The following is a 25,148-nucleotide window of genomic DNA, read 5'->3' on the forward strand; positions in this document are numbered from 1 at the left end:
AGTTGAAAGCGTAGTTTAAATATCTTGGATACAAATTCTTAATCAAATATATATTTTGCAAATATTTCTGCCAATCTGTGACTTGTATTCATTTTTTTATGATACCATTTGAAGGGGGGATTTAAAGAGGAATTTTAATGAAGTCTAATTTACCAAATTTTCTTTCTATGGATTAGCATTTTGGTGTCATAGCTAGGAAATTTTTGCCTACTTTAAGACCATAAAGGTTTGCTCCTGTGTTGTATTCCAGAGGGTTTATAGTTTTAGCTCTTAGATGTAGATCTCTAATCTAGTTTAATATTTGTGTATGGTATGAGATAAGGATCTAAGTAAGTTTTTTTTTTTTTGCATCTAGCTATCCAGTTGTCTAAGCACTTTTAGTTGAAAAGTCTGCTCTCTTCCCTTTAATTGCCTTGACTTAGTACAAAATTGACTAATGGAACAGAACTACAAGAGTTTCTTTCTGGAGTCACTATTTTATTTCATTGACTTAAGCCAATACCATGCTGTCTTGATAACGTAGATTTACAGCAGGTTTTAAATTAGATAGTGTAAGTTCTCTAATTTTGTTTTTTTTTTTTTTTCAGAATTATTTTGCCTATTCTTAGTTCTTGACATCTCCATATACATTTTAGAATCAGCTTGTTAATTTCTACCCCAGAAAAACCCAAATCTGCCAGCATTTTGTAAGGATGACAGTGAATCTCTGGATCAATTTAAGGAGAATTGCCATGATAACAATCATGAATCTTTCACTCTAGTGTCTCTCCACTAACTTACTACTTCTCTAGTTTTCTCAGAAGTGTTTCGTAATTTTTGTTATGCAGGTTTCAGGCCTTTCTGAAGTTTGTTCCTAAGTATTTTATTTAGTTTTATGCTATTGTGAATGAAATTTTTAATTTCATTTTCAGATTATTCTTTGCTGCCTCGTAGAAATATTGGTTTTTGTGTGAAGATGTGGTATCCTGCATCCTTGCTAAGTTTATTAATTAATTCTTGCAATTTTTAATAGATACTTGGTATTATTAATAGATTACTTGGTATTATATCTATGAATTAAAAAGCTTCTTCCTTTCCAAACTAAATGTCTTTTTTTTGTTCTCTGACTGCACTATCAAGAACCTTCAATACAACGTTTTAATTCTTCCTTTCTGCCTACTACCTTCTTTTGTGTTAAACAGATTTAATTCCTCTGTTGATTTTTTTGGAAAAATTTTATGATGTTTTTCTAGTTATATATCTTGAATTATCACAGTAATTCAGATTAATGCTGACTTGATTTCAGTAAAATAACTGCTCTCATATAATTTCATTTCCTTTTTTTGTGTGCCATTCACATTTCCATATATTATAAACATGGCCATGCATTATAATATTCCTTTATACAATCTTACTTTTATAGTAATTGAAAGAATTAAGATTTAAATATTTCAAATATATTTATGCAACAACTTATATTTGCCCACATATTTGGATTTCTAGTATTTTTTTTTTTAAAGATTTATTTATTTATTTATTTATTTATATAAGCACTGGGTACAGTCAGAAGCACGGGAGGGTGAGAGAATTCACCAGAGCCAGAGCGGGGAGCAGAACAGGCAGACAGAGCAAAGACACTGCTGAGGGGAGCAGTGGGCGCGGCAGGAGAAGTCTGCGCGCCATGTGGGACCCTCGCCAGCGGCCTGGGATCGAACCGGTGCTGCAGAGGCTGCAGGCAGCTTTGTAGCCCAGCGCTCAACTGCTGCACCACCGGGGGAGGCCCTCTAGTATTCTTACAAACTTGTTTCTGTTGATTTGAAATGCCTGATGTAAATTTTAAAGGAAGCCCTTTAAAATTTTGCATAATGCACATCTACTACCTATGAATTCTTTCCCTTTTTTTTATTTTGGGGGTGTTTTCTTATTTTGCCTTGATTTTGAAGGACTGTTTTATTCTATGTAGAATTTTTGGTGATAGGTTTTTTTTTTTTCCCTTTCAGCACTTTGAGGGTTTCATCCACTATGTTTGATAAGAAGACACTGTTAATCTTAAAGTCGTTTCCCTGTGGGTGAGGAGTTGTTTCTCAGTTGTCAATATTTCTTTTCTTTGTCTTTCAACACCTTTATGTTGAAAGACAAAAAGATGAGCCTGAAACCATTGAGGAGTAGGGGAAGGTTATCCTGAACAAACTCCCTCTAACAAAACATCTTTCTATACCCGCTAGCAAGGAAACTATAGAAACGATGCAAGATTTCTAGTGCCATATTAAAAGAAGTTAGATCAGATTTGGGACAATTTGAATTTCAAGGATAAAAATTGCAAAAGACTCATCAAACATATTTAAATTCATGAGTTCTAATTCAGTATCTAAAAAGGTAAATAAAAAGAACCACTTACCTTACCTTTACTATATGAACCAGGAAATCCCAATATTAGAGGAAAGGAAACACCTCCCTGTACATTTACTCTTGCTAATAAATGAAAATGCAGTGAGAGAATTGGAATATCGCCATCTCTCAGGTCCCCGTGAATTCGTGTAACCATTGAGCATCAAGGGCCACTAACAAAAATAAAAGCCACAACTAGACAGGATAGTAGTGCAACCCACGGCCAGAGCTGCCCAGCAGCCAAACCTGGGCTGGTCGGGGGGCAGAGGGACATATGGACCATGACTAAGCAGCTTTCCAGTCAGAAGGAAGCCCTATGAGTAAAGCAATCCCCATCCTTTACCAGATAAGTTGTAAGGAAAAGAAAGGTAGAGAGGGAGCCTGTAGGTTGAGACTTTAATTATACATCAAGAAAGAAAGAAAAAAAAAAAGTGGGTAAGGCTCAACCACAGTATGTGTACATTTTATAGAACAAAAAAGTTTAAAAAAGAATGTGGTGGAGGGCCTCCCCGGTGGCGCAGCAGTTGAGCGCTGGGTTGCGAAGCTGCCCGCATCCTCTGCAGCGCCGGTTCGATCCCCGGCTGCTCCCCGGCCACGGAGGAGGGTCCCACATGGTGCGCAGACCTCTCCTGCCACCCGCTGCTCCCCTCAGCAGTGTACTTCGTCACTCTGCCTGTTCTGTTCTCCGCTCTGGCTCTGGTGAATTCTCTCACCCTCCCGCGTTTCTGACTGTACCCAGTGCTTGTATAAATAAATAAATCAATCAATCTTAAAAAAAAAAAAAAAAAAGAATGTGGTGGAGCAGTGAAGGACTGGACAGAACAGCGCCCAGCAGGGGGCAGAGGAGAGCTCCCTATACTGTGAATCAAGAGCCAGATTCGAGTCCTGACTCAGGCCCCACCGGCAGAGCTGTTGCACAAGACTCCTTCTCACCCCCTGGGACTCCGCTTCCTGCTCTGCCATTTAAGGATGATGAGGTCCTGCCAGCCTCTCTGGGTTGGTGGGAGAACCTCTGGAACAATGGGTTGGTGAATGGCCTGAAACCATTAGTGTCACCTCAGAAGAAGGTGTTGGCTGTCACTGGATGAGCAGATACTCAGGAATTCCTCCCAGCAGCCCTGGGAGCAGCAGGTGTGCAGCTAGGGTGCAGCTGGGGCTTATACTGGTCGAACTCTGAAGGATGCAGTTTCTGTCCTAAAGAAACAAAGTCTTCTGGGACCTTTCTTGATGAGCTAGTGGAGTAATTTTTAATTATTGTGTCAGTGGTTTATTAGTAACTGCCAACTGTTACAGATGGCTTAGAGGGGCTTGAACCTAGTCTGTTCCCCTGAGCAAATAAATATTCTCCCCACAGACCACATTGGCCCAACTAATGAGCTTCCTAGAAAAGCCTTCTCCTGTAATGGTGTAAGGCACACTGAGCTCACCACCCAAGGAGTGAGTGTGAATTCCGGCAGGGACTGGCCACGTGAATGAAGTGCCCTATGAGGCTGCCCAGCAGCCTGCGGCAGGCCCATGCCTGTGCTGTCATCATTTTACCAGCATTCCCCTCTTTCTGTGACACCATCTCCCTTTGGTGTTCTGTTGAAGCTGAGAGCTTCTCTTCCTCCCATTGGCAGTGGCTGAGCATCCCATTTCCTTCTTCAGAGCCAGTAATGTCCAGGTGTGGATACCTGGCCTGGCCCAGTCGCTGCAGCCACTGGGGCCTGCTGCTCTTTGCCTCTGTGATGCCTGCATATTGTGTTAGTCAGCATCCAGGTTATTTGCAGCTTTTGCATGGTTGGGATCATCTTCAACTTTTCTAGACCCTGGAATCCCATGGGGCCTGGGTTCACATACCAGCTGTTGTGTCTGTGGGCTGTATGACAATCTCAGGCATGTTACATAGTTTCTCTGACTCTATTCCCTCGTGGATAAAACTACAGAAGGTGCTCGATAAATACTTGTTAGTTGAGAAAAAGTTTTGACATAGAATATAATAAAAACCACTCATGATTTTGCGTTATTTCCTGATAGAATAAAGACACACAAACATACCAGTCACTGCTTTTGACTTTTACCCAATTAAATGTTTATATGTGGAATGGAGGGCCAGATGGTGGGTGGTGGGAGGTAGTGGATGGATGGGGAACGGGAGGACGAACGTGTTTTTGAGCACTGAGTCAGGAGCCTTACAGGTGTCGTGTTATTCAGGCATTGGAAGTAGGTATTAGTCCCATTTTATAGATGAGGAATCAGGCACAGAAGGCCAAGCCCTTTGCCCAAGTTCTTTCCCTGCCTGACGCTCACCCACCCCCTGCCATGTTCCAGAGGCCTTGTATCCACTCTCCTCCCCCTTCTGCTTGTGAGTGCGCTCAAACTTTACTCTTTTCTTCTTTTTTCTTTTTTAAAGACTTATTTATTTATGCATACAAGAACTGGGGTACAGGCCAGAGGTACAGGGGGTGAAAGGATTCATCAGAGACAAAGTAGGGAACAGAACAGGCAGACTGACTAAAATACACTGCAGAGGGGAGCAGTAGGGGCAGCAGGGGCAGCAGGCGAGGTCTGCTGCACCATGTGGGTATCTCCCTGGCTAGCCGGAGATCTAACTTGTGCTGCAGAGGCCGCACATAGCTTCACAGTGTGGTGCTAGCCCCTTGAGCCACAAGGGAGGCCCTCTTTTTTTCTTTTCTATCCCCAAGTAATTGGCCTTACCAAGCTGGGCAAGTGACCTGGTATGACTCATGAGAATGTGTGAAAACCCCAAACAGCACCTTACACCAAGCAGTACATATTTGTTTCCCCAAGAAAAATGTGGGAGGCTTTAATTTACTGATTTAGCCACAAAGCTTCTCCTTTCTATTGAGTGTATCTGGCCTGATTTTGAATTGGATAGCAGGCCTGGGGCCTCTCAGTCCACCCCCGCCCCCTCATTCTCTCAGTCTGCTCCTCCCCAACTCCTGCCACCCCTCCTGCTGCCCCTAGCTCCCAGTAACCCCTCTACATTTAAAGGTCTTTTTGTATCTTTCAGCTGATTCTTTTGAATTTTTTTCTCACTTGTCATAGCTTTTGATGTTTTATGCCCAGAGGTGGTTTTGGAAATGCAGTTCTGCTGGTTCCTGCAACTGGAAGTGAACAATGCCCTTTTCAACCCAAGTACTTGTGTGCACATTTAGGGCTGTCTCCCTCCATGGCCTTTATGCCTTTCTCCCCCTCCACAGCCTAGCTGACCAGTGAACAGGATGGTCAGAAGGCCCCTTTCCTGTGTGACTCTATGGCTCAGAGCTGGTTCATGCTGAAGACATGTGCTCAGCAGAACACTTCTGCCCCTGGTTTGTCCCCTACATTACTGTCAACTGTTATCATGACTATCCCATTGGCCATCATGATGTGCGTTCTCTGTAAACTGTGTCCCTTTTTTATGAAGCAGATCCTCTGCCCCAGTACCACCTGCTCTTCTCATGCTAAATGTGGGTGGATCTGGAGCCAGTGGTTTCCTTGTGAAGTAAACTGAGTTGGTGCTGAACTAGTCTCTTGTCACCTTTGTTTTACACCTTCATAAAACATTAGTGGCTTAATTACCCAAACCACCAGTTTGAGCCACTAACCCACCTTTCATGGTCCAGCCCCCTGCCTTCCCACTGCTCTTTGGCCTGGCCTTTTCTGATTGATCCAGAACCATCTCCAAGTGTTAGTGTATCAACTGAGAGAGCACAGGATTGTCTTGTGAACACCCTCAGTTTCTCTCCTGCAGCTTCCGTGGGGACTCCTGCCTTTGCCCCAGCGCCCTGAGGAGATGCTCGTTGTTTCCTGGGGCTATGACCTTAGCGTCCCAGAGAGGGTGCTATGCTGTCTCTCTTACATCAATTGTTGTGAGCCTTTCGATAAATATTAAAATGAATAATCGAATCAGATCAGTAATCTCCCCCCCTTTTTCTTTCAAAAATTAAATGACTCCAAAGAAGTAAAACAGACTTTCAAAAGTGCTATAAGTTGACTGGAGGGTAGATTCCAGAATTCCAAAACTGTTTTGAGCAATGGTAGTTTTGAAGATAATATTAGTCAGAATGGCAAACACTTAAAAAGCACCAACTATGTGTATTAGCTCATTCAGTTCTTACAACCAATTTCTGAGGTGGTAACAGTAGAGTTACCACTGTTTTACAGGTGAGGCAGCTGAGGCACAGGCACTAGCCCAAGGCCAACCACTGTGAGTATGGAACTTGGATGGAGCCCTCCTGTCTGGCTCCTGAGTCTGTGTTCTATGTTTTCTCTCCCAGGATGTAAACAGAGATGGACTTTCAGGTGGGTGCACTGAAGAACAGCCCTCATAGGTTGACAAGGTTTGGTTTGTTGGTTAAAAGTGTCATTGGGTACTGTTTGGCCTCTACGGTTAAATTGAGCCTGTTGCATCCCTGTGGCCCCCTCCTGGTACGTGGTAGACACACCACATCTAGTTTTTGAATGAAGTTGGTATCCTTTGACTCTCTCCCAAAGTTAGAAAGGAAGGACATGTGGCTGGCCAGACTCTCCACGTTTCTTGTTTCTTAGAGGCCGGGCTCTGATGTGTGGGAAGGAGTGGTGGCGGCAAGTTATCTGAGCTCCCCTTGCCGTGTACCTGCATTCACCTGCAGGCCATAGGCCAGCTATGCTGAGGGCCGCTCTCCTGACACCCAGAAGGCTTCGCCGGCTTGAGCCCCTGCCCTGCTGCTGTGCCCAGGGCCCACCACTTGCTGCTTGCTGTGGGGCCGGCTGACCACAGCACCTCAGTCACTCTGCTCTTGTCGTGAGGAAGCCCTAGTTGCTGTGGTAGTTCCAAAAAATGTTGTTAAGCCTAGTACAACTCTCCTTAGGTTGAAATGAGACTTCCGGAAGCTTCGGCTGCTTGTTTACCTCCCAGCGTGGATGCCTGTCACGTCCTCTGTCACTGGATCCAAGCCGCAGCTGGCTCCTCTGTTATCAGAGAGTCCTTTGCTAATGAGGCCAAGGTTGTGGGTTTGATCCCCTGGCCCCTGAGTCCAGTGAGCCATCTGTCTTTGCAAAGCCACGTCACCTGATAGCAGGCCTGAGTGGGTGAGGGACACGCTAGAGCCCATTCTGGGAAAATCAGCTCCTCACGGCAGCGGCGTGTCCTGGACTGTGAAGGGTCTCTCTCTTCTCCCACTTTCCAAATTTGAATTTCTGGTTCTGATGTCAGACTTTTTCAAGATAGATGATAGAATAGGTTCCGTAAGGAAGAAGAAGCGGTTCCCAAGCCTGAGAACCAGGAGAAATTGACCTGGCGCTGGTTGGACTATTCTGGTTTTCTAGGGGTCTAGGTTGTCGTGTCCTGCGTGCTGCAGGGCGTGTCTCCTGGTGAGAAAGCTCTCCCTTTAGCTGCCCCACCTAAAGCAACTGAGACAAGGTTTCCAGCAAGGAGATGAGAGAAATCTCAGAATATCAGATGGTGCTCGCGGTTTTCCTTCTTTGGAGGCGAGTACACGATTTCCTGCGGCTGTGAGGCAGTTGGGACAAAGAGTGGCAGGTACCCGGGCCTTTGTTCTTGAGATAATCACAATTGGTTGGCAAATACACAAAAAACCCCACAAAATCAGTGTGTTGCTCATATGTGCGTGCTGGGAGCACCTGGGAAATAGTGCCTGGGTCTCTCCTCCTGGGAACCTCAGATAGGGCTCCCAAGGGTGGCCTTTGGCCTGGGACCTGCGGAATGACCAAAGATCCTCAGGATGCTTTAGACAGTGAGAGGAGCTTGTATAAAGGCACCTGGGGAGGGAAGTTTTCCTGAAATGTCGGGAAGTTTTAACCTCAAAATCCTCATTATCCACACATCTCTCTTGAAGCTATGTCCTGGTGACCTGGCTGCCCAGGTGTGTCTGTACCCCCTGGCACCCATATGTACAGGGCCACACGAGGCATTTTCTGTGTAATATGCTGCCCGCTAATCTGCATGTGGTGAGAAAGATGGGGACAGGAAGCAGAAGATATAGCTTCTTGGGATCTTGATCCATTTGGATCATAGTGGCTCTGAATTTCATTCATTGGCTCCCTGTATGCCAGGCTTCTTTTGACGGTCTTGGGATGTATCAGTGAGCGAAATAAAGATGCATTTCTCAGGGAGGGAGGTGAAGCCTTCTCAGCTCCCTGGGGCAGGTGGTGACCTCAGGGATAGCCTGGAACCTGATACCTCAACAAGTCATGATTTCAAAAGTCATTGAAATTACTGACTGCTTAGGCATTTAAGAAATACCAGTTGGTAAGAAAGAACATGGGAAAAGCCAACTTCTTAGCTTTAAAAGACCTATTGTGTTGACTTATTCTGAAATTGAGCTTTAGTTCTAAAGTTCTCAACCACAGAGGAAATAAAACCATAGTCAGGGAATTTGATGTCCAGTATAAAAAGGATTTTATTCATATCACAACTTTGAGTTTGAATGACAGGGACAGTCGATACTGAATTAAGTATATTGGAGGCCAAACTCCAAGGTCAGAAGACAATTTGGAAGAACAAGTTAAGGGGGAGAATTGTATTTTCCCACTCTACTCCCTATAAATGAAAAGAGAAATAACCAAAAAACATGATGTGATCATGCGTTTGAGTTTGAAGTAGCCACCCTTCTCAATGTGATGTGGTTCTCAAGTCTCCGAGTATTTCCCAGCCTGGGTTTCCATTTTGGTCTTGATTTTGGGGTGCTTCCTTCCTTCCCCCTTGGGGCTTGACAGCCCCAAGCCACAGGGGACAGTAGTAAAGAGCTGAGGATGTTCAGAGACCTAGATGCCCTCCCCGTGTCCTCAGGAGGTCATGCTTTCCCACTGGCACAAGAGCCAGCAGACACGACCTGGAAGGAAGAGGGTTGGAAGCAGGAGGAAGAAATCAGGTAGAAGAGGAAGAGGGGAGAAACAATGCTAGAGCGTGTCCCTGTGGAAAGTGGGTAGACTTTCCTGCCAAGGACAGAGCACGAGACTGCCTGGGCTTGAACACGAGGAAGGCTGTGGGGCCCTGGCCTGAGCAGCCCCTCCTGGCTTAGAGATGGACAGTGCTGTGAGCACTTGCCAGGCTGCCAGTCCAGCTGCAGGGGGCTCCAGGTCCTTTGTCCTTGGTCATAGCTGAGCTGGCAGGCACCCCTTCACATGGAGGGAGAGGCACCCAGCTTCACTTGCTGGGGCAAGGCACGGGAGATGAACCCCAAGTTCTGACAGCTTTCCCACTGCTCAGAGACTGGCAAGGACATTCATTTTGAGATGACTGTACCATAATGAATTCTGACATCAGTGCATTCACGGTCAAGGATGTTGAAATGAAATAAATGACCTCATGTCAAGGATCTGTGAAAACACTCAAAACCAGAGAAATTTCTTGCCTCTCTTCACTTTGGAATAGAGTTTTAAAGTAACATTTCATTCTAGATATTTAATAGATTGCATCAGTTTAAGAAATAACTAATAGTTTAGAGACCTAAAAGCAATCGAATGGTGTTTATGTCCCTCAAATTGGGGTACATCATAGCACTTAGAATGTAACTCTTACAAGTTAATTTCCTTTTTGTCTTTCTATCATGGTTGTCCATTTAGTATTTAAAATTTTTTTTTCTGTTGTTGTGACAACAGTGGACATGATTGGTTGAATATGTGTCAAAAATATATGAATGGTATAGTAGGTGCTGAGAATTTTATGTTTTGCATTTGAGATACTTTGTTCCTCTTCTGACACTGAAGATGTGCCATCTTTGCCTCCATTCTCCTCTTCTTCTTGCTGTCAGGTTTATCTGCTTGGATTGCGGATCATGCTTCTTGTTGATGGAGCCCCAGGCCCTCTGAGACCTTCTGTGGTTGCTGTGGATCCTTTGTTTATAAGCAGGGTTCTTCCCAGATTTGAGGAAGAATTTGATTCTTAATCCTGTGCTCTCCCCAGAAATAAACGGGACACAATTTGAGAACAACTTATATTTGCTTCAAAGGCTGCGTTGGTCCCGTAGGAATACGCCCGGCTGCAGCTGGTTTGCCTTGGCGCGTGTCGGGAATTCTCCTGTCGTCCACCAGAGGGCCCCGGTCCTGCACGGGAGAAACCCACCTGGGCTGCAGGGGAGCTGGGTTTCTCCTGCAAGGCGGCGGCGGAGGCCTGGCCCTCAGACTCCGACCCTCTCAGCTGGCACTCTAGATTTTTTTTCCAATTTTGAACCTGTTCTCATTAACTGTGATCATTGGAGTGCATAAAATTGGTCTTTTTATACACACACGCAGATATCAAGTACTTTGCATATATATTAATGATATAAACCATAGACCTGAGAGTTCCGCTTCAGTTTTAGAACTCACCTTCCTTTTGCCCAGGAGTGTAACAGATTGTTCCAGAAAGCTCCTAGCTCACTCCCATAAGGGCTGTGACCTGAGCAAACCATTTCATTGCTGTGTCACAGCAGATCATTCAACAGCTGGCGAACTTGGTGCTCCTGTGACTGGAGGGCACAGGAGACACCCTGCATGGTCAATTTCCATCTCGCAGCCTCCCCCAGTCATAACACTGGCACCTGATCTCGTCTGTGCCAGGCCTGACTCAAACGCCCCCACCCCGCACCCCTCCATCAGACGGCCCTTTAAACCTGGGATGCCAGTCACGTTGCCTCAGTCCCACCCTCATTTCATACAGTTCAGATGCTCTTCCTTTGGCACAGAGTAGGGGCTTCATCTGTGACTCTGGAAGAAATTAGACCATCTTATCCATGCCCATCTCTTTTTCATCTGTAGTGATTTCCTTTTCCTCATGATACTTCAGTCCCAGGCACAAGGGTTTTGAGCCTGTGGGCACAGCGCCCACATTAGCGATGGCGGGGAGAGCAGAGTCAATGGCGTGTCCCAGGGCCCAGCAGCTAGTTCTTATTCATGTCTCTGTTAGATTTCCTTGGGCGCTGCTTGGAGTCCCGAACACAAGCTTTTCTTTTAATGCCTCCATAAAGCCACGGATCTGTTCTCATCTGGTGTGTGTGGGTGAGGAAGACGGGAGTATTTATACACCAATGCCGATAAGCCATTATCTTAAAGCTCTGGGGCTGTTCTTGTGAATGGGAGTTCTGGGATGTCAGTAGATATAAGATACGAATTAATGGTCCTTGTGAGTGCTTGTAACATACAGAAACCACAATCACTTTGATTAATACCGTTGCTTGATTTAAAATGTCATCCGAGAAGAGAGCCAAATACCTAGAGCTTCTGCCACCGCCTGCAGAGGCTGGCTGACAGGACTGCACCGGCTGACCCGCGCGGTTGCTCTTCGGAAAGATGAGATGTGTTCTAATGAGCAGGTTATAAATATCACTGAGTTATGTCATAGGCAGTGGCAGTGCTCAGCGTGGAGGGACCAGCTGGGAAGTCTCCTGGCTGCACAGGCAGACCCTGCTCTGAGAGGAGACATCAGGCAGGGCCTGGATACACTGACCAGGATATTATTGAAGTTATTTGTCCCTTAATGAAATGTGTCACCAAACATGTCTCTGGGAGGTGGACCAGGGAGATGAGTTGTGTTCTGATCCCAGCCAGGCAGCATCTGGTTCCGGCCAGCATACACTCGCTCTCATGGGGACCTTGACCTGCGTCAGTACAGGGCTGGGCTGGATGGTTGTGGGTGGATTTCCTGGGCAGTGATGTTTATTCTGTGATATGCAGAGTGGTGGCTTCATGGAGAACTCCTTTTCCATTCCTTTCACCCTCATCTTGCCCATAAAAATCACCACTTTTATACACACTGCACGGTGCCTTGTCAGTATTCTGTTCCTGCCCTCTTCTGCCCCCACCACCTTTTCAATGAAAAGATAGATTTCACTGTATTCATGGAGCAGGAAAACTATGAGTATTGGAAACTTGAAGACAGACCCTTAGACAATAGCTTTTTTTTTTTTAAGCCTCAAAACTAATTTTCAGATTTTTGTTTTCTTGAGAAATTTTGATTGTGGAAGCATAAAGCATGTGAAAGCATCAACTCTAGGTAAAGCTTATTTCTAATGTGAGCAAAAATGGACAGACTCATGCAGAATAAGAGTTTGCTTCAAATCTAGCCAACAGCTTTTATGTAGACAAAATGCATTGAAATATGTGTATAAAATATTTAATATTAATACATGCCAGATGGAAACCCTGTCAAATTCTGTCTGCACACAGGAACTTGACAAGAGGAGTCGGGAGATTCAGAGAGATCCTCAGAGCTGTAGAAACGAGAACAACTCAAAACCTCCGGATGGTAAGTGTACTGATAACTTGACTGAGGCCGCAGAGCCTGTGTTTTCTCTCTTGTGTATATAAATATACGTGCGCTTTACTGAGGTATAATCTACATGCCCAACAGTTCACCCATTTAAGGCCAATGATTTTCAGTACAATCACAGAATCATTCAGCTAGTACTGATATTTAATTTCAGAATGTTTTCAGCACCCCCAAAAGAAGCCCCATACCTATTAGTAGTCCATCTCTCCCCCCCATCCCCCCGCCCGCCTCTCACTACCACTAATTTGCTTTCTTATTCTATGGATTTGCCTGCTGGGGACACTTCCTCTCCTTGGAATCCTAGACTATGTGGTGGTGGTTTTGGAACTGGCTTCTTTCACTTAGCATTGTGTTTCAAGGTTCATCCAAGTGGTGGCAGGTGTCCTTCCTTCATTCCTTTTTGTTACCAAATAACATTTCATCATGTGCCTATAACGCATCTTCTGTGTCCAGTCATCAGTTGATGAGTGACATTTGAATGGTTTCCACATGGCTACTATGAATAATGTTGCTATGAACATCCTTATAATTTCAAGTTTTTATGTGGATGTAGGTACCATTTTTCTTGGGTCTATGCCCAGGAGTGGTATTGCAGGATCATTTGGTAATACAACCTCGAGCTCTTTGAGGAGTTTCCAGACTGTTCTAGACTGTGTTCCAAAGCACATGCACTGTTTTACAAAGTTTGCAATGATATCATTGCAGTGGTGGGAGTTCTGGCTTCTACACAACAGCACTTGTTAGAGTCTGTCTTTTTAGGTGGAGCCATCCTAGTGGGTATGAAGTGCTGTCTCATGGTTTTGTTGATGTTGAGCATCTCTCCATGTGTTTATTGGTAGATAGTGCCCCCTCTTGCATGATAGACTGCAAGTCCTCCCAGATGCCAGTGTGGTGAAGGGGTCAGTGTGCACTAATGGTTCAAACCAGAACCCAAGCAAGCAGAGCAGATTCCACCCTAAGGAGCACCTAGTTGCTTGACTTATATTGATATTATATGATAAAGCTTAGAAGTGAGAAATACAGAAGCTGGTAAAAGAACCAATTTGGTTCCCCAGTTAACACAAATTCACTCTTCCTTTTTAATCCTTTCACTTTCCTGTCTGGGGGTGGTGTGATGGTTCATTAATTAAGCCTCGGTAGCTCACCCTTCAGAATCACAGTCATTGAGGGCCTGGTGCCTAGACCTAAACAAACGCCCCAGTCACAGCTGAAGTACAAGCCCCTTGCAAGACCGCAGTTTCTTTTGTCTTTTGTTGTCTGTGCTGGCCTCCACATCCTCATGAATCCTTGAAATGTGTGAGATTTCAAGGCTCAGGGCAGGGCTGAGGCTGCTGCCATGGGAAATGAAGCCTTGTCTTCATTTTTGGCGTGTGCAGGGTTTTGGGATGCAGACATAGAGCTCACAGGGCCACATGGCTGAGCCATAGACTTACCCAGAATTATAGGGGTGAGACAAGATGAGCAACTTCACAGACACACGCACACACCTCCACCACCTCCATCACCACCAAGAACTCACTTGGACTTCAATATTGATTTATATGTCGGTGTGAATTATAGGTGCCTTAAGAAGCTCAACCATTTTGATATGCAGAGTTTTTTAAGGGGGAAAAAAAGCCCATCAAATAGGTATCATTGCCAAACGTCTTTTTTCTCAAATTGAATTGCTCTCAGCATTTCATAAAACTTCTCAACTGGTTGGTATAAACAGCTCTTCCAAGCTTTGGAAGCACAATGAAAGTGACTGATTATATTGGCAAGTGTTTTTATAATTGTTTTTAAGAATCACATTTAAAAAGCCAGTCTTTGAAAATTGCTTAAATATGGAGCGTTTGTTCCCATTGTTGACTCTCAAAAACATTCATATTTCATCAGGGAAAAAAATGTTTTTCCACCATTAAAAGGTGTGAGTGCATTGAACACACCGTGGGAATCAGCTGTAGCTTACTTCAGTGTTGTTTTCTGAATTAGAGGTCCTTTCATTATTGTCTAAGGTTATGATTTTAAAATCAATGTATTTTATCTTTTATTTTATTTATTTATTTATTTTTTTAATGTATTTTATCTTTTAAACATCCAGTGAGGTAGGATTCTGAATAGAGGTGGTTTAGGAAGAGAGGGAGGTTTCTTCCATTTTATTCCTTTTACTGGGAAGTGCAGTGGAGGGTCTTCTAAAGAAAGTCAAACTTTCTTGAATGAACCTTCAGTTGTTCGCTGGTCAGTGTTTTCAGGAGGGGAGCTGCTTCCTGGGTGAAGTATAACTTTGTTCTCAGTTGGTGATCCTCAAGTGACCCAAGTCAAAATGTTTCTAATTCCTCTAGTGCTTAGCTAAGGGGTACATCAGAATTATGTGAGAACCTGAACAAATAGCATGTCCCTGAGCCTGATCTCAGAAATGCTAGCTGAGTACATTTGAGCACAGCCTAAGAACCTGCATTTTCTAGTTTCCACAGGCTTGTCCAGCCTAGCTGAGAAACACCTCCTACGCCTTTTTACTGCTGTCTGGTTTGCACTGCATGTCACCAGCTAACGCCATTCAGAAGGCAGTGTTTCCATCAACCCGAGTAACTGCATGGTTCTTCTCAGATTGGCTGGTGATTGCGAGTTTGAGATATTTTTATGAGGTGGAAAAGTTGCTTTGTAAACATCTGTCTGGTGTGAGACCACAGCAGAGGATTGAAAAGTACATTGAGAGCTACCCCATTCCCAATTCCTAAATCCTTTGGAGTTAAGTACGCCAGGGAATTGAAAGCAGGTTTTCAGACAAAAGCTCATGTATGAATGCTTGTAGCTGCATCATTTACCAGAGCAACAACATGGAAACCATCCAAACAGCTATCAACTAATGACTGGAGAACCCAAATGTGGTATATCCATACCATGGAAGATCAGTCAGCCATAAACAGAAACAGAGCGCAGATACATACTTCCAGATGGACAAACCTCGCACACACGATGCTGAAAGCAGCCAGACACAAAAAGGCCATGTGTTGCAGGATTCCATTTATATGAAATGTCCAAAATGGCATATCTATACAGAAAGCAGATTGGTTGTCTGGAAAGAGGGGAAATGGAGCGTCACTGTTTAAAGGGTATGGGAGTTCCTGTTAGGGTCATGAAAATATTCTGGAACTAGATGGAGGTGATGGTTGCATGACATTGTAAATGTGCTGAGTGCCTCTGGATTGCACATCGATCAGTGGTAAATTTTATATTCTGTGACTCATACCACAATCAAAAAAACATATAAAAAGGGGAGTTCAATGACCACATTTGTTTATGAACCACATTGTTCAGGCCTACTTCCCTCCTTTCTTTCCTTTAATTCTGAATTTGTTTGATAGTTACCAATATTTTTTAGGCCTTTAAACTGCAAGCTAGAAAAGCCTGAGAATAAAAAGTAAAAGCTATGGTAGATATTGGTAATCTTGCTGGTAATTTCTCATATTTAACCTCCTTTTCTGAACTTCATTTGAGCTTCCAGGGAACACAGCCAAATATCCAGCCTAACTGGTTGTGCACTGATGAGGTTAGGCCTTTAAAATTCTTCCCCCACATCAAAACCTCATTTAAAAACTGCCTCTGGAAGGTTAATACCTGGGGGAATGAGACCTAGGATGAACTGCGAGACAGTGGACAAGCAAACTGTTTATTTAGGGTAGGCATTTTTACAACTGCAGAATCCTTCCTTGACTGATATTGTCAGAAAGTGAAGTTTCTTGTTCATTTTTTTCCCTTTAACATTTTTTTCCTCAGCTGTAGTGAGTGCAGGTTATTTTTGCCAGTCAAGGCTTCCAGCAGAAGTCATTAGCTTATATGACTGCAATGAGATGAAAATGAAGCTGTAATGGAAGGTTTAGGAAAACAGTTCAGGAACTGTTTAGGCCCTGAAAATTGTGTTCTTATGAGATCTTTACAGATGGCTCAGTTGGGGATGATAGGAGTGCATTTAATTTCACATTTTTATAGACATTTAGAGCCAGTGGGTCTTACTTGGGAATAATCGAGAAAATTTGCCTTTACCCAGTGGTTATCAGAAACCACTAAGCTAGTGATTTGGTTGCATTTAAGTTCCCTTGTGGTGTTTTAGGAGATTTCACATGGATAAAAGCCGAGCAAAGTTCCCTCCTGGAACATAATTTCTTTAATTTGCAGGAAAAATCAGCCTTCTTTCTCCGTGTCTTTCAAAGACTGCAAAAACTTTGTGGGAAAACTGGTTAAAATTTTATTTGCCTCCTCAAACTGATCATGAGGTGGCCAGATTACCTTGGAATGCAGAGCTTCTACTTTAAGAGGGATTTTTTTCTTATTTGTCACTTGAAAGATTATGAGGTAAATGAAAGGATACATATCAGTTAACAAAATACTTCTTGTTAGATGCCACTCACTGACCGTACATTGCACTTTATCATGTATGCACTATTCTTGGCAGTGGATCTACAAAGAGTTTGAAAGTGTAGTAATGTGCATCTAATTCAGGAGGCCAAGGTCAGGTATGCTGGGGTTTACAGTGAGAAAGGGAGATACCTACTTATCTTTGAGGAAAAGGTCTTTCTTGGTCAGTGACCATTGCCCCTATTCTGCCTTCTTGATTCTTTTGTTCTTTCTTACACTGTCATTTTGTGGCTGTTGTACTGTTGTCATCTTGCTTATTGCTAAACTAAATCTGTTTTATGAGCAAGTATGTGTGTGTTTGTGTGTGTGTGTGAACACTCAGATTATTCACAAAACTTTTCCCACTACTATCCCTTATACCCTTTTGACCCCTTCTCCCTCCCTCTTCCTTAATAACTTAGAGATCTCCCTTTATTCATTTATGAATGTCCTATCTTGCCATCTCAGTTCATCTGCTGTGATTCCTCGCTTTATTCATATACAAGAAAACATCCAATATTTGTCTTATCTTTCTGACTTGCTTTAGTACACATACATCCCTTAAACTTCTTTCATTTTGCTATAAAAGGCAGCCTTTCATCTTTCCTTCTAGATGAATAGTGTCCATTGTGTGGACAGACCACCTCTCACTCCAGCCTCAATCAGTGGGCATTTAGGTTGTTTCCATGTCGTAGCTGGAAGGTCCGGGGGCATGGAGAACAGGTACTCAGATGCTGAGTCCTGTGGTGGGACCACCTAGCACTGACCCCTGACTCTCTAAGAAGAAAGATAATTCTAAAAATCTACACTGGACATCATCCTAGCATCAGTGAAGATGCTAGGCCTAACACCATCTAGGTTGAGTACTGGCTTTTTGCCAAGATGGGACTTGATCAGGCATCATTCGGGAAGTGGTGAAAATATCTGCAGTTCATCTGTTTTTTTATAAGAACTGAGGTAAAAGTTTCAGGTATTAAACACTTTAGTGTTCCAGAGGGTACTAAAGGCAGGGTGATACTGAAGGGCGTGACTTGTTTCTTTGGTGTTCACATATTTTATTGTGTCATATTTTCTTTTTTGTCATGGATACAATTTTAATCATAGAATTAAAAAATGTTTAATTATGAGTCTTAGACTAGTGCCTGGCACAACGTGATGACTGAAAAATATTTACTGAGTGAAATAGTTTCATGGCCCTGCCTTTGCTCCTGTGTGTCCCCAGACAATAGCCAGGCAGTTGGCGGAGATCTTGTTGCGGGGCATGTGTGAGCAGAGCTACTGGAACCCTCTGGAGGAGCCGCCCTGTCAGTCGCCTCTGGATGATCCTCTTCGGAAAGGAGCAAACACCAAAACCTACACACTCACTCGGAGAGCCCGCGTCTACTCGGGAGAGAAGTATGGACTTGACGTCTTTATGTGTAGCTTAGGAGACAGGCGGGAAACTGCAGGGAGATTCAAGGATGTGTAGAAATTCAAGGGCAGACTTTTTCCCCTACAGAAGAACTAGAGGAACAAGTCTCATTTACCAATTTAATTGGAGATAACTCATTACTTTTCCTAACTTCAGCAAATAGCTGTGTACTAGCAGGGACATATCAAGTAGGAAAATACTGTTCTCAGCCATCACTGTTGGTCTTTGGGATTTGCACTGCATTTGTTAGAAGTTATGCAGCCATTGGTCACTACTGCATAAGTCAGACAGGACTTTTCTCTTTTCTTGAGCAGATCATTGATCCTTTTTGTATAAAAACTTGTTTTGTGTTGAATTAACTGTGAGAAGGATAATTAAATCATTTGCACATGATTGGAAGGTGATGTCACTTCAGCACTTAAATGTTTAAGTTTAAATTTGGGACTTGATCAGCTATGAGGAGAACGAGCCCCTACAGTCCCTCCCCTGGTCGGGAGGAGTTGCTGGGAGGGAGAGACCCAAGAAGAGCCAGGAGACTGGAAAAAAGTCATTGATTCCTTCCCGATTCCTCCCATCAGTGCCTTTACTTCCCATCTTTGCCTGTCCCTACCAGGACAAGCCAAGACAGGTGCCTTTTTAGAATCTCTGCATGAAGGAAGAGAGAATATACTTGAATAAACATGGAAAAAAGACATTGTTTGTTATCAAATTGGAAAAATGATGGAGAGATGGCAGGCTGCTGCTTGTGAGGCCCAGGGAAAGTGTGTGGAAGGAGGGCGTGACTTCCTAAGGTGTCACTTCTGAAAATGATTGTGGCCTTTTCAAAGGGGCCTTTTCAAGGCAGCTGCCTTTTAATCCTTTTAAGATGACCTGGCATTTCTCTCCCTCTTTCTCTTGTTGTTTAGTTTGCATTTCTTTGTATGGACTCAGACAAATGAACATACTCTATTTTCCCCCGAGGTTTATTTGAATTGAGTTGTCATCCCCCTTGTCCAAGGCCTCATTGAACCATTCACAGCCCGTGTTTACTCTTTAGTCCTTATCTAGATACGTAGAACATCTGTTCTAGCAAGTTCTAAACTCTCACTTAAAAAATGCTGATCACCTTATTACAAACTATTTAGAAGCAGGAATGGGATTCATTTTTAAAGTTATGGTCTTAAAAATAGACCCTAGATTTTTTTCCTGGTTAGATGCTTCTTAATAGCAAAGTGTGCCAGGTATATTGAGGAATTTCAGTTTTCACTCTTTCCTCCAGTCAGTTGGGACCATTGGCTGGAGCTCTGTATCTGTGGGGGAGCTATTCCAATGTGATCTTCTCCTGGGAGGCAGAAAACTTGCAGAACTGGCCACTACCCCTTTGCTTCTGGAACCATTCAGATATGGTCATGCTCCTGATATCACCTTCCCCATATGAACAGGAGAATTATGGAGGCAAAATGTGGACCTGGAAAATACAGTTAATAGTTAAAGGTAAAAAAAGTAGTTAAAGGGAACATGCTGCTACGAGCCCTGGTAACTGAGTCACAACTTCTGTTTCACACAGATAAGCACAGTCATTGGGTTTCTTTTTTAAATTGTTTTATTGAGATGCCATTCACATACTATATATATATAATTCATTCTTTAAAGTGTCCAGTTCAGTGGCTTAATATATTCATACTGTTGTCCTTCCATTATCACGCTCAGATTTAGAATATTATCCCAAAAATAAATCTGGCACCCCTTAGCGGTCACCCGTGATCCTTTGCATTTTCATGTGAATTTTAAAATCAACTGTCCATTTCTGATTTAAAAAAAGAAAGAAAAAACAGCTGTGATTTTATTGGGAATTGCATTGAATTTATAAACCATATTGAGTTTTACAGGTTTAATAACATTAAGTCTTTTTCATGAACATGGAATGTTTTTCCATTTATTCCTTTTAACAAAATGCTTTACTTTCTGACAACAAATTTTGGTTGTCAGGGTATAAGGTGTACATTCTTTTTGTTAAACTTATTCCTAGGGTCTTTTTTATGGGTGTTACCCATTTTGATGGCCTCATAAATAGATTGATTTCTAAATTTTGGTTTTGGTTTGTTCATTGCATACAGAGAATTACAGTTGATTTACTATATTGATCTTTTATGTTTGCTGAGTCTTGCTAAACTCACTCATTAGTTCTAAAAAAATTTTTTTAAAGATTTATTTATACAAGAACTGGAGTACAGGCCAGATGCGCGGGAGTGTGAGAGGATTCACCAGAGACAGAGCAGGGAACAGAACAGGCAGACTAACTGAAATACACTGCTGCGAGGAGCAGCAGGCATGACAGGAGAGGTCTGCCGCACCATGTGGGACCCTTGCCAGCTGGCGGGGATTGAACCAGTGCTGCAGAGGCTGTGGACAGCTTCACAGTGCTGTGGTCAAACGCCTGCACCACCAGGGGAGACCCCTAGTTCTAATAGTTTTTCAGATTCCTTAAGATTTTCTCTATACTAGGTCATATCATCTGCCAATAGAGGTAGTTTTATTCCTTCCTTTCTAACCTCCATGTCCTGATTACCCTTGCTAGAACCATCAGTACAACGTTGAATAGAAATGTCAAGGTTGTACATCCTTGTCATATTCCTTCTTTTCAGGAAAGCAGCTGGTCTTTCACCATTAAGTGTGATGCTCACTGTGGGTTTTCATAAATGCCCTTTACTGGGTTGAGGAAGGTCCCTTCTACTACCAGTTTGTTGAGTTTGTTTTTTTAAAAGATTTATTTATTTATGTGTAGAAGAACAGGCCAGAGGTGTGGGGGGTGAGAGGATTCACCAGAGACTGAGTGGGGAACAGAACAGGTAAATCTACTGAAATACACTGCTGAGGGGAGCAACAGTCGAGTCAGGCGAGATCTGCTGCGCCATGTGGGCAGCATTCTGGGCGGAGGTCAAACTTGTGCTGCAGTGGCTGTGGATAGCTTCATAGGTTGCCTCTTAACCCCTTGGGCCACCAGGGAGGCCTGAGTTTGTTGACTTTTTTAAGCAAGAAAGGGTGTTGAACTTTGTCAGTTGCTTTTTCTGCCTCAATTGAAGTGATCATGTGCATTTTTTCCTTTATCCCATTGATGCTCGATGTATTATGTTAATTGATTTTCAGATGTTAAGCTAACCTTGCATTCCTGGGTAAATACCACTGAGTCATACTGTGCGATCCTTTTTATTTATTCTGAGTTTGATTTGATAGTATTTTATTAAAGATTTTTGCATCAATATTTGGAAAAAACTGGTCTCTAGTTTCTTATGATATCTTTATCTAGTTTTGCTGTCAATTATGCTAGCCTCATAAAAAGTGTTTGTGTTATTCCTTTCTCTTCTATTTTTTGAAAGAGTTGTAGGAACATTGGTATTAATTCTTCCTTAAAATTTGGTAGAAACACCTGTGAAGCCATTTGGTTCTGGGCTTTTCTTAGCAGAAAAGGTTTTTATTACTAATTTAATCTCTTGTCATAGATCTATTCATATTTTCTATTTCTTCTTGAGTTCTTTTTTGGTAGTTTGTGTCCTTCTGAAAATCTGGCTATTTCACTGAGGATATTTAAGTTGCTGGCATGCAGTTGTTCATAGTATTCCTTTATATTTTTTTTTATTAGCCTCTCTTTCATTTCTCATTGTAGTAATGTGAGTCTTTTCTCACTTTAGCCATTGTTGGCTTTGATTCTTGAGCTGTTATCTGGTGGGATGTGGCTCAAAGGCTGTATTTTTTGCAGGAATTCCCTAGTATCATAGCCAGGCATAGGATAATTATAAGGACATCGTGGACCTTGGAGTTGACATGCCATTACTTTAAAATCACCTTCCTTATGCACTATAAGTGCTCAAGGCTCTCCTTGCACCTAAACAGAGTCTGCATTGAGTCGGATGGTGCTGTTGATCTTTACATGTCCAACTTGTCATTTTTTGTGTAATAGCTAATGATGACAGAAGTAAAATGCAGCTGGGTCGACTTGGATTAATTTCTCTTGCATCATTGTTTCTACTGCATATAGTAAAGCCTGTTTCGTATCCAGGGACATTTTTAAGAAAGGGCTATTATCTGGGAGACTTGGTAAGATTGTGATTGCTATTTATAAATGAGGATTCTTGCCCTTTTTGCTTATTCTTCTATAGAGTCAGATAATGAGTTGGTAAATTCATCCAAAGTAAGAAAATGAGCAATTTGCCTAAAGGTCAGTCAGTGAGTTAGTAACATGACTAGGATTAGAACACGCCTCCCCATTCATAGCCCAGCAGCATCACCACTGCCACCTTTCCCACCAGCCTTCCAGTCCACCTCACACATGTCCTCACTGCCCATTGATCTTGTTTCTTCTTGTCAATCAGCTTCCTCTGGGCTTAGGGCCCAGTGTTTCACTCCATTTTGTAGATACCTGACAAATACCTCCCCAGAGCCCTAAGAGGAGTATATCAAAAAAAAGAAGGGCCCCAAATTTCACCATCCATCCTGAGGTTCACACGTCCCTGAAGAGGGTAGAGGGAAGGGATGGCCTAGGGAATTCATAATGATTGAGGGGGCCATTCCAGTGTGATGTTTTCGGGTGTGTGTCTGAACTACTCCTTCTCCCTCTTCTGCCTTGCCTCTCCCTGCCAGCCCTGAGAACTTTGCAGAGCTCCTGAATCCCTATCTTGCCTGCCTTGAAAGGAAGGGTAGAGGAAGTGGGATTAGAGTCAGTTAATGTGCTACTTGTTAGCAGCTCTAGTAAAAATAACACAACCCAGCATTTAAGCAGGCTGGATGTCTCAAATGGAATTTGGGGATTATCTATGGACAGAATTGGCTGGAGTTAGGTCACAATTAGCATGGACTCTCTCTCTCTCTTTTCAATTAGTCTGGACAATGCAGAACTGGCTGGCCCAGAGAAAATGGCTGCTGCTTTGTTACTGTTTTAACTTGTAAGGCCTCAATTGTAATGTTACTACTTTACTTGTAAGGTCTCAATTACTTGAAAGCACAAGCCAGGATATCAGGAAATGATTACTAGATAAACACATGTGCGCACATGTGCATACACACACATATACACACGGGAAGGGAAGGGCATCCTTAATTCAAAACTTGTAGACTCTGTCTCTGAATTTGAGTGGCAAGAAGTGTTCCATCTTCTAAAAACCAGTGTCTTCAAGCTCCCTCTTTAAGCAAATCAACTGCAAATCCTAGAATCTTACTCCTCATTCTCAGGCCAGCCCTTGCAAGCGCCTGGGGCCACCCATCAGGAGAGCCCCGTACCAAGGGGATGCCAGAGCCATCAAAGAGTGCAAGGCTCTGTACTGCTCCTTGTCTGTCTGTTCTTCATGGCCCAGTGGGAAGATATAAATTTAGTCTTTAGTTACCATTGGGAAGATAAAAATTTAGTTTTTAGTCATTTCCAAAACATCTAGGAGCTTTTTAATCAAGTTCATTTTTATTGCACTCCTCTTCTATTCCATGAAAATAATTGAGCTGGCCCAGTTGAGGATACCACTCACAAGTCCATTCAAAGGATTCTGGAGTTTTAGATTGGGGGGGGAGGGGATGCCATGACTCTATAAAAATGCTCAAAAAACAAAAATAGGATATAGAGACTGGAAGTTGGAGTTATGTTTGGGTTGTATTGTTCTCTAATCCTGAGCAACATTGAGCTTAAAACTTTTTCTTAATCCATAATTTTATTAGAGTTCAGCCAAATTCCAAAAACAGCAGTAAGAGAACTCTTATATGCTACCCCATAGTAAACGTGTGTTTAAGTAAGATAACACTAATGCTTAGAGTATTTGAGAAATTATTCAAACTCAAAAATTGCTTCTGGTCTCTTATTTCATCTAAATGACAATATGAGATATGCCATCTAGCCAGTCTCAGCGGTAGGGCATGGGGCAGTGGAATGCCTGCAGTTCACCTCTCTTTCTTGGGTATTATTTGCTTGTATTATTTAGATCATGTCAGTGTGTAGTGATCTAAATTTCTGCCTCTATAATTGTCACATATGTTATTTGGGCATTTAACCTGGTTTTTGTCATTTTGTTTTTACCCTGCTATTAAAAATGCATAGTTAAAATGTATACATCTCACAGGTTATGACAATTATAAGGAAATTAACTCATGTCCAGGTTATATGGTATTTTTCTTGGGTTCCAGGTAAAATCTAGATGCTTTAGCATTCAGATCTGCTCATTATTTATGCAGTTTGTGTGATCTCTTAGTTGCCATATATCAAAGTTGATTTTCTTTATACAGCATATTTTGTCCTCAAGAAAATACTGAAGAAGCCCTGTTGTTACTGCTGATTAGTGAATCAATGGTAAGTAGAATGTGTGTTTACATTTTCCTTTCCCCTGTCCTCTAATCCCTTTTTTTAAAAAGATTTATTTATTTACTTATACAATAACCGGGGTACAGGACAGATGCACGGGAGGGTGAGAGAATTCACCAGAGACAGAGTGGGGAACAAAACAGGCAGACTGACGAAATACACTGCTGAGGGGAGTAGCGGGCGAGACAGGAGAGGTGTTGCGCCATGTGGGACCCTCGCCAGCTGGCCGGGATCGAACCGGCACTGTAGAGGCTGTGGACAGCTTCACAGCGCAGTGCTCAACCACCTGCGCCACCAGGGGAGGCCTCTCCTCTAATCCCTTTTTTGATCACTCAATCAGCATAGTGACTTTTTTCTTGGGAAAAGAATACTTTCTGGGGTCTCCCTGGTGGCCTAGGGGTTAAGTCTCAGCACGCTATCACCGCTACAGCCTGAGTTTGATTCCC

At 42.9% G+C, this 25,148-nt stretch overlaps 1 protein-coding gene across 4 annotated transcripts in view; it reads left to right on the plus strand.

The window, feature by feature from the left end:
• The window catches only part of TTC7B (tetratricopeptide repeat domain 7B), a gene marked incomplete at both ends in the record, with an annotated part of 220,263 nt that overhangs the window by 75,394 nt on the left and 119,721 nt on the right, over positions 1–25,148 (plus strand). For all 4 annotated transcript variants that reach the window (XM_084240964.1, XM_084240962.1, XM_084240963.1 and 1 more), the window contains 3 exons: positions 12,499–12,577; positions 18,198–18,370; positions 24,627–24,690. In XM_084240964.1, the coding sequence (XP_084097090.1) occupies positions 12,499–12,577; positions 18,198–18,370; positions 24,627–24,690 (316 nt within the window). The remainder of the gene's footprint in view (positions 1–12,498; positions 12,578–18,197; positions 18,371–24,626; positions 24,691–25,148) is intronic.

This window comes from Talpa europaea (assembly GCF_964194135.1).
Source record: "Talpa europaea genome assembly, chromosome: 8".
In the NCBI taxonomy this organism is placed as follows: Eukaryota; Metazoa; Chordata; class Mammalia; order Eulipotyphla; family Talpidae; genus Talpa; species Talpa europaea.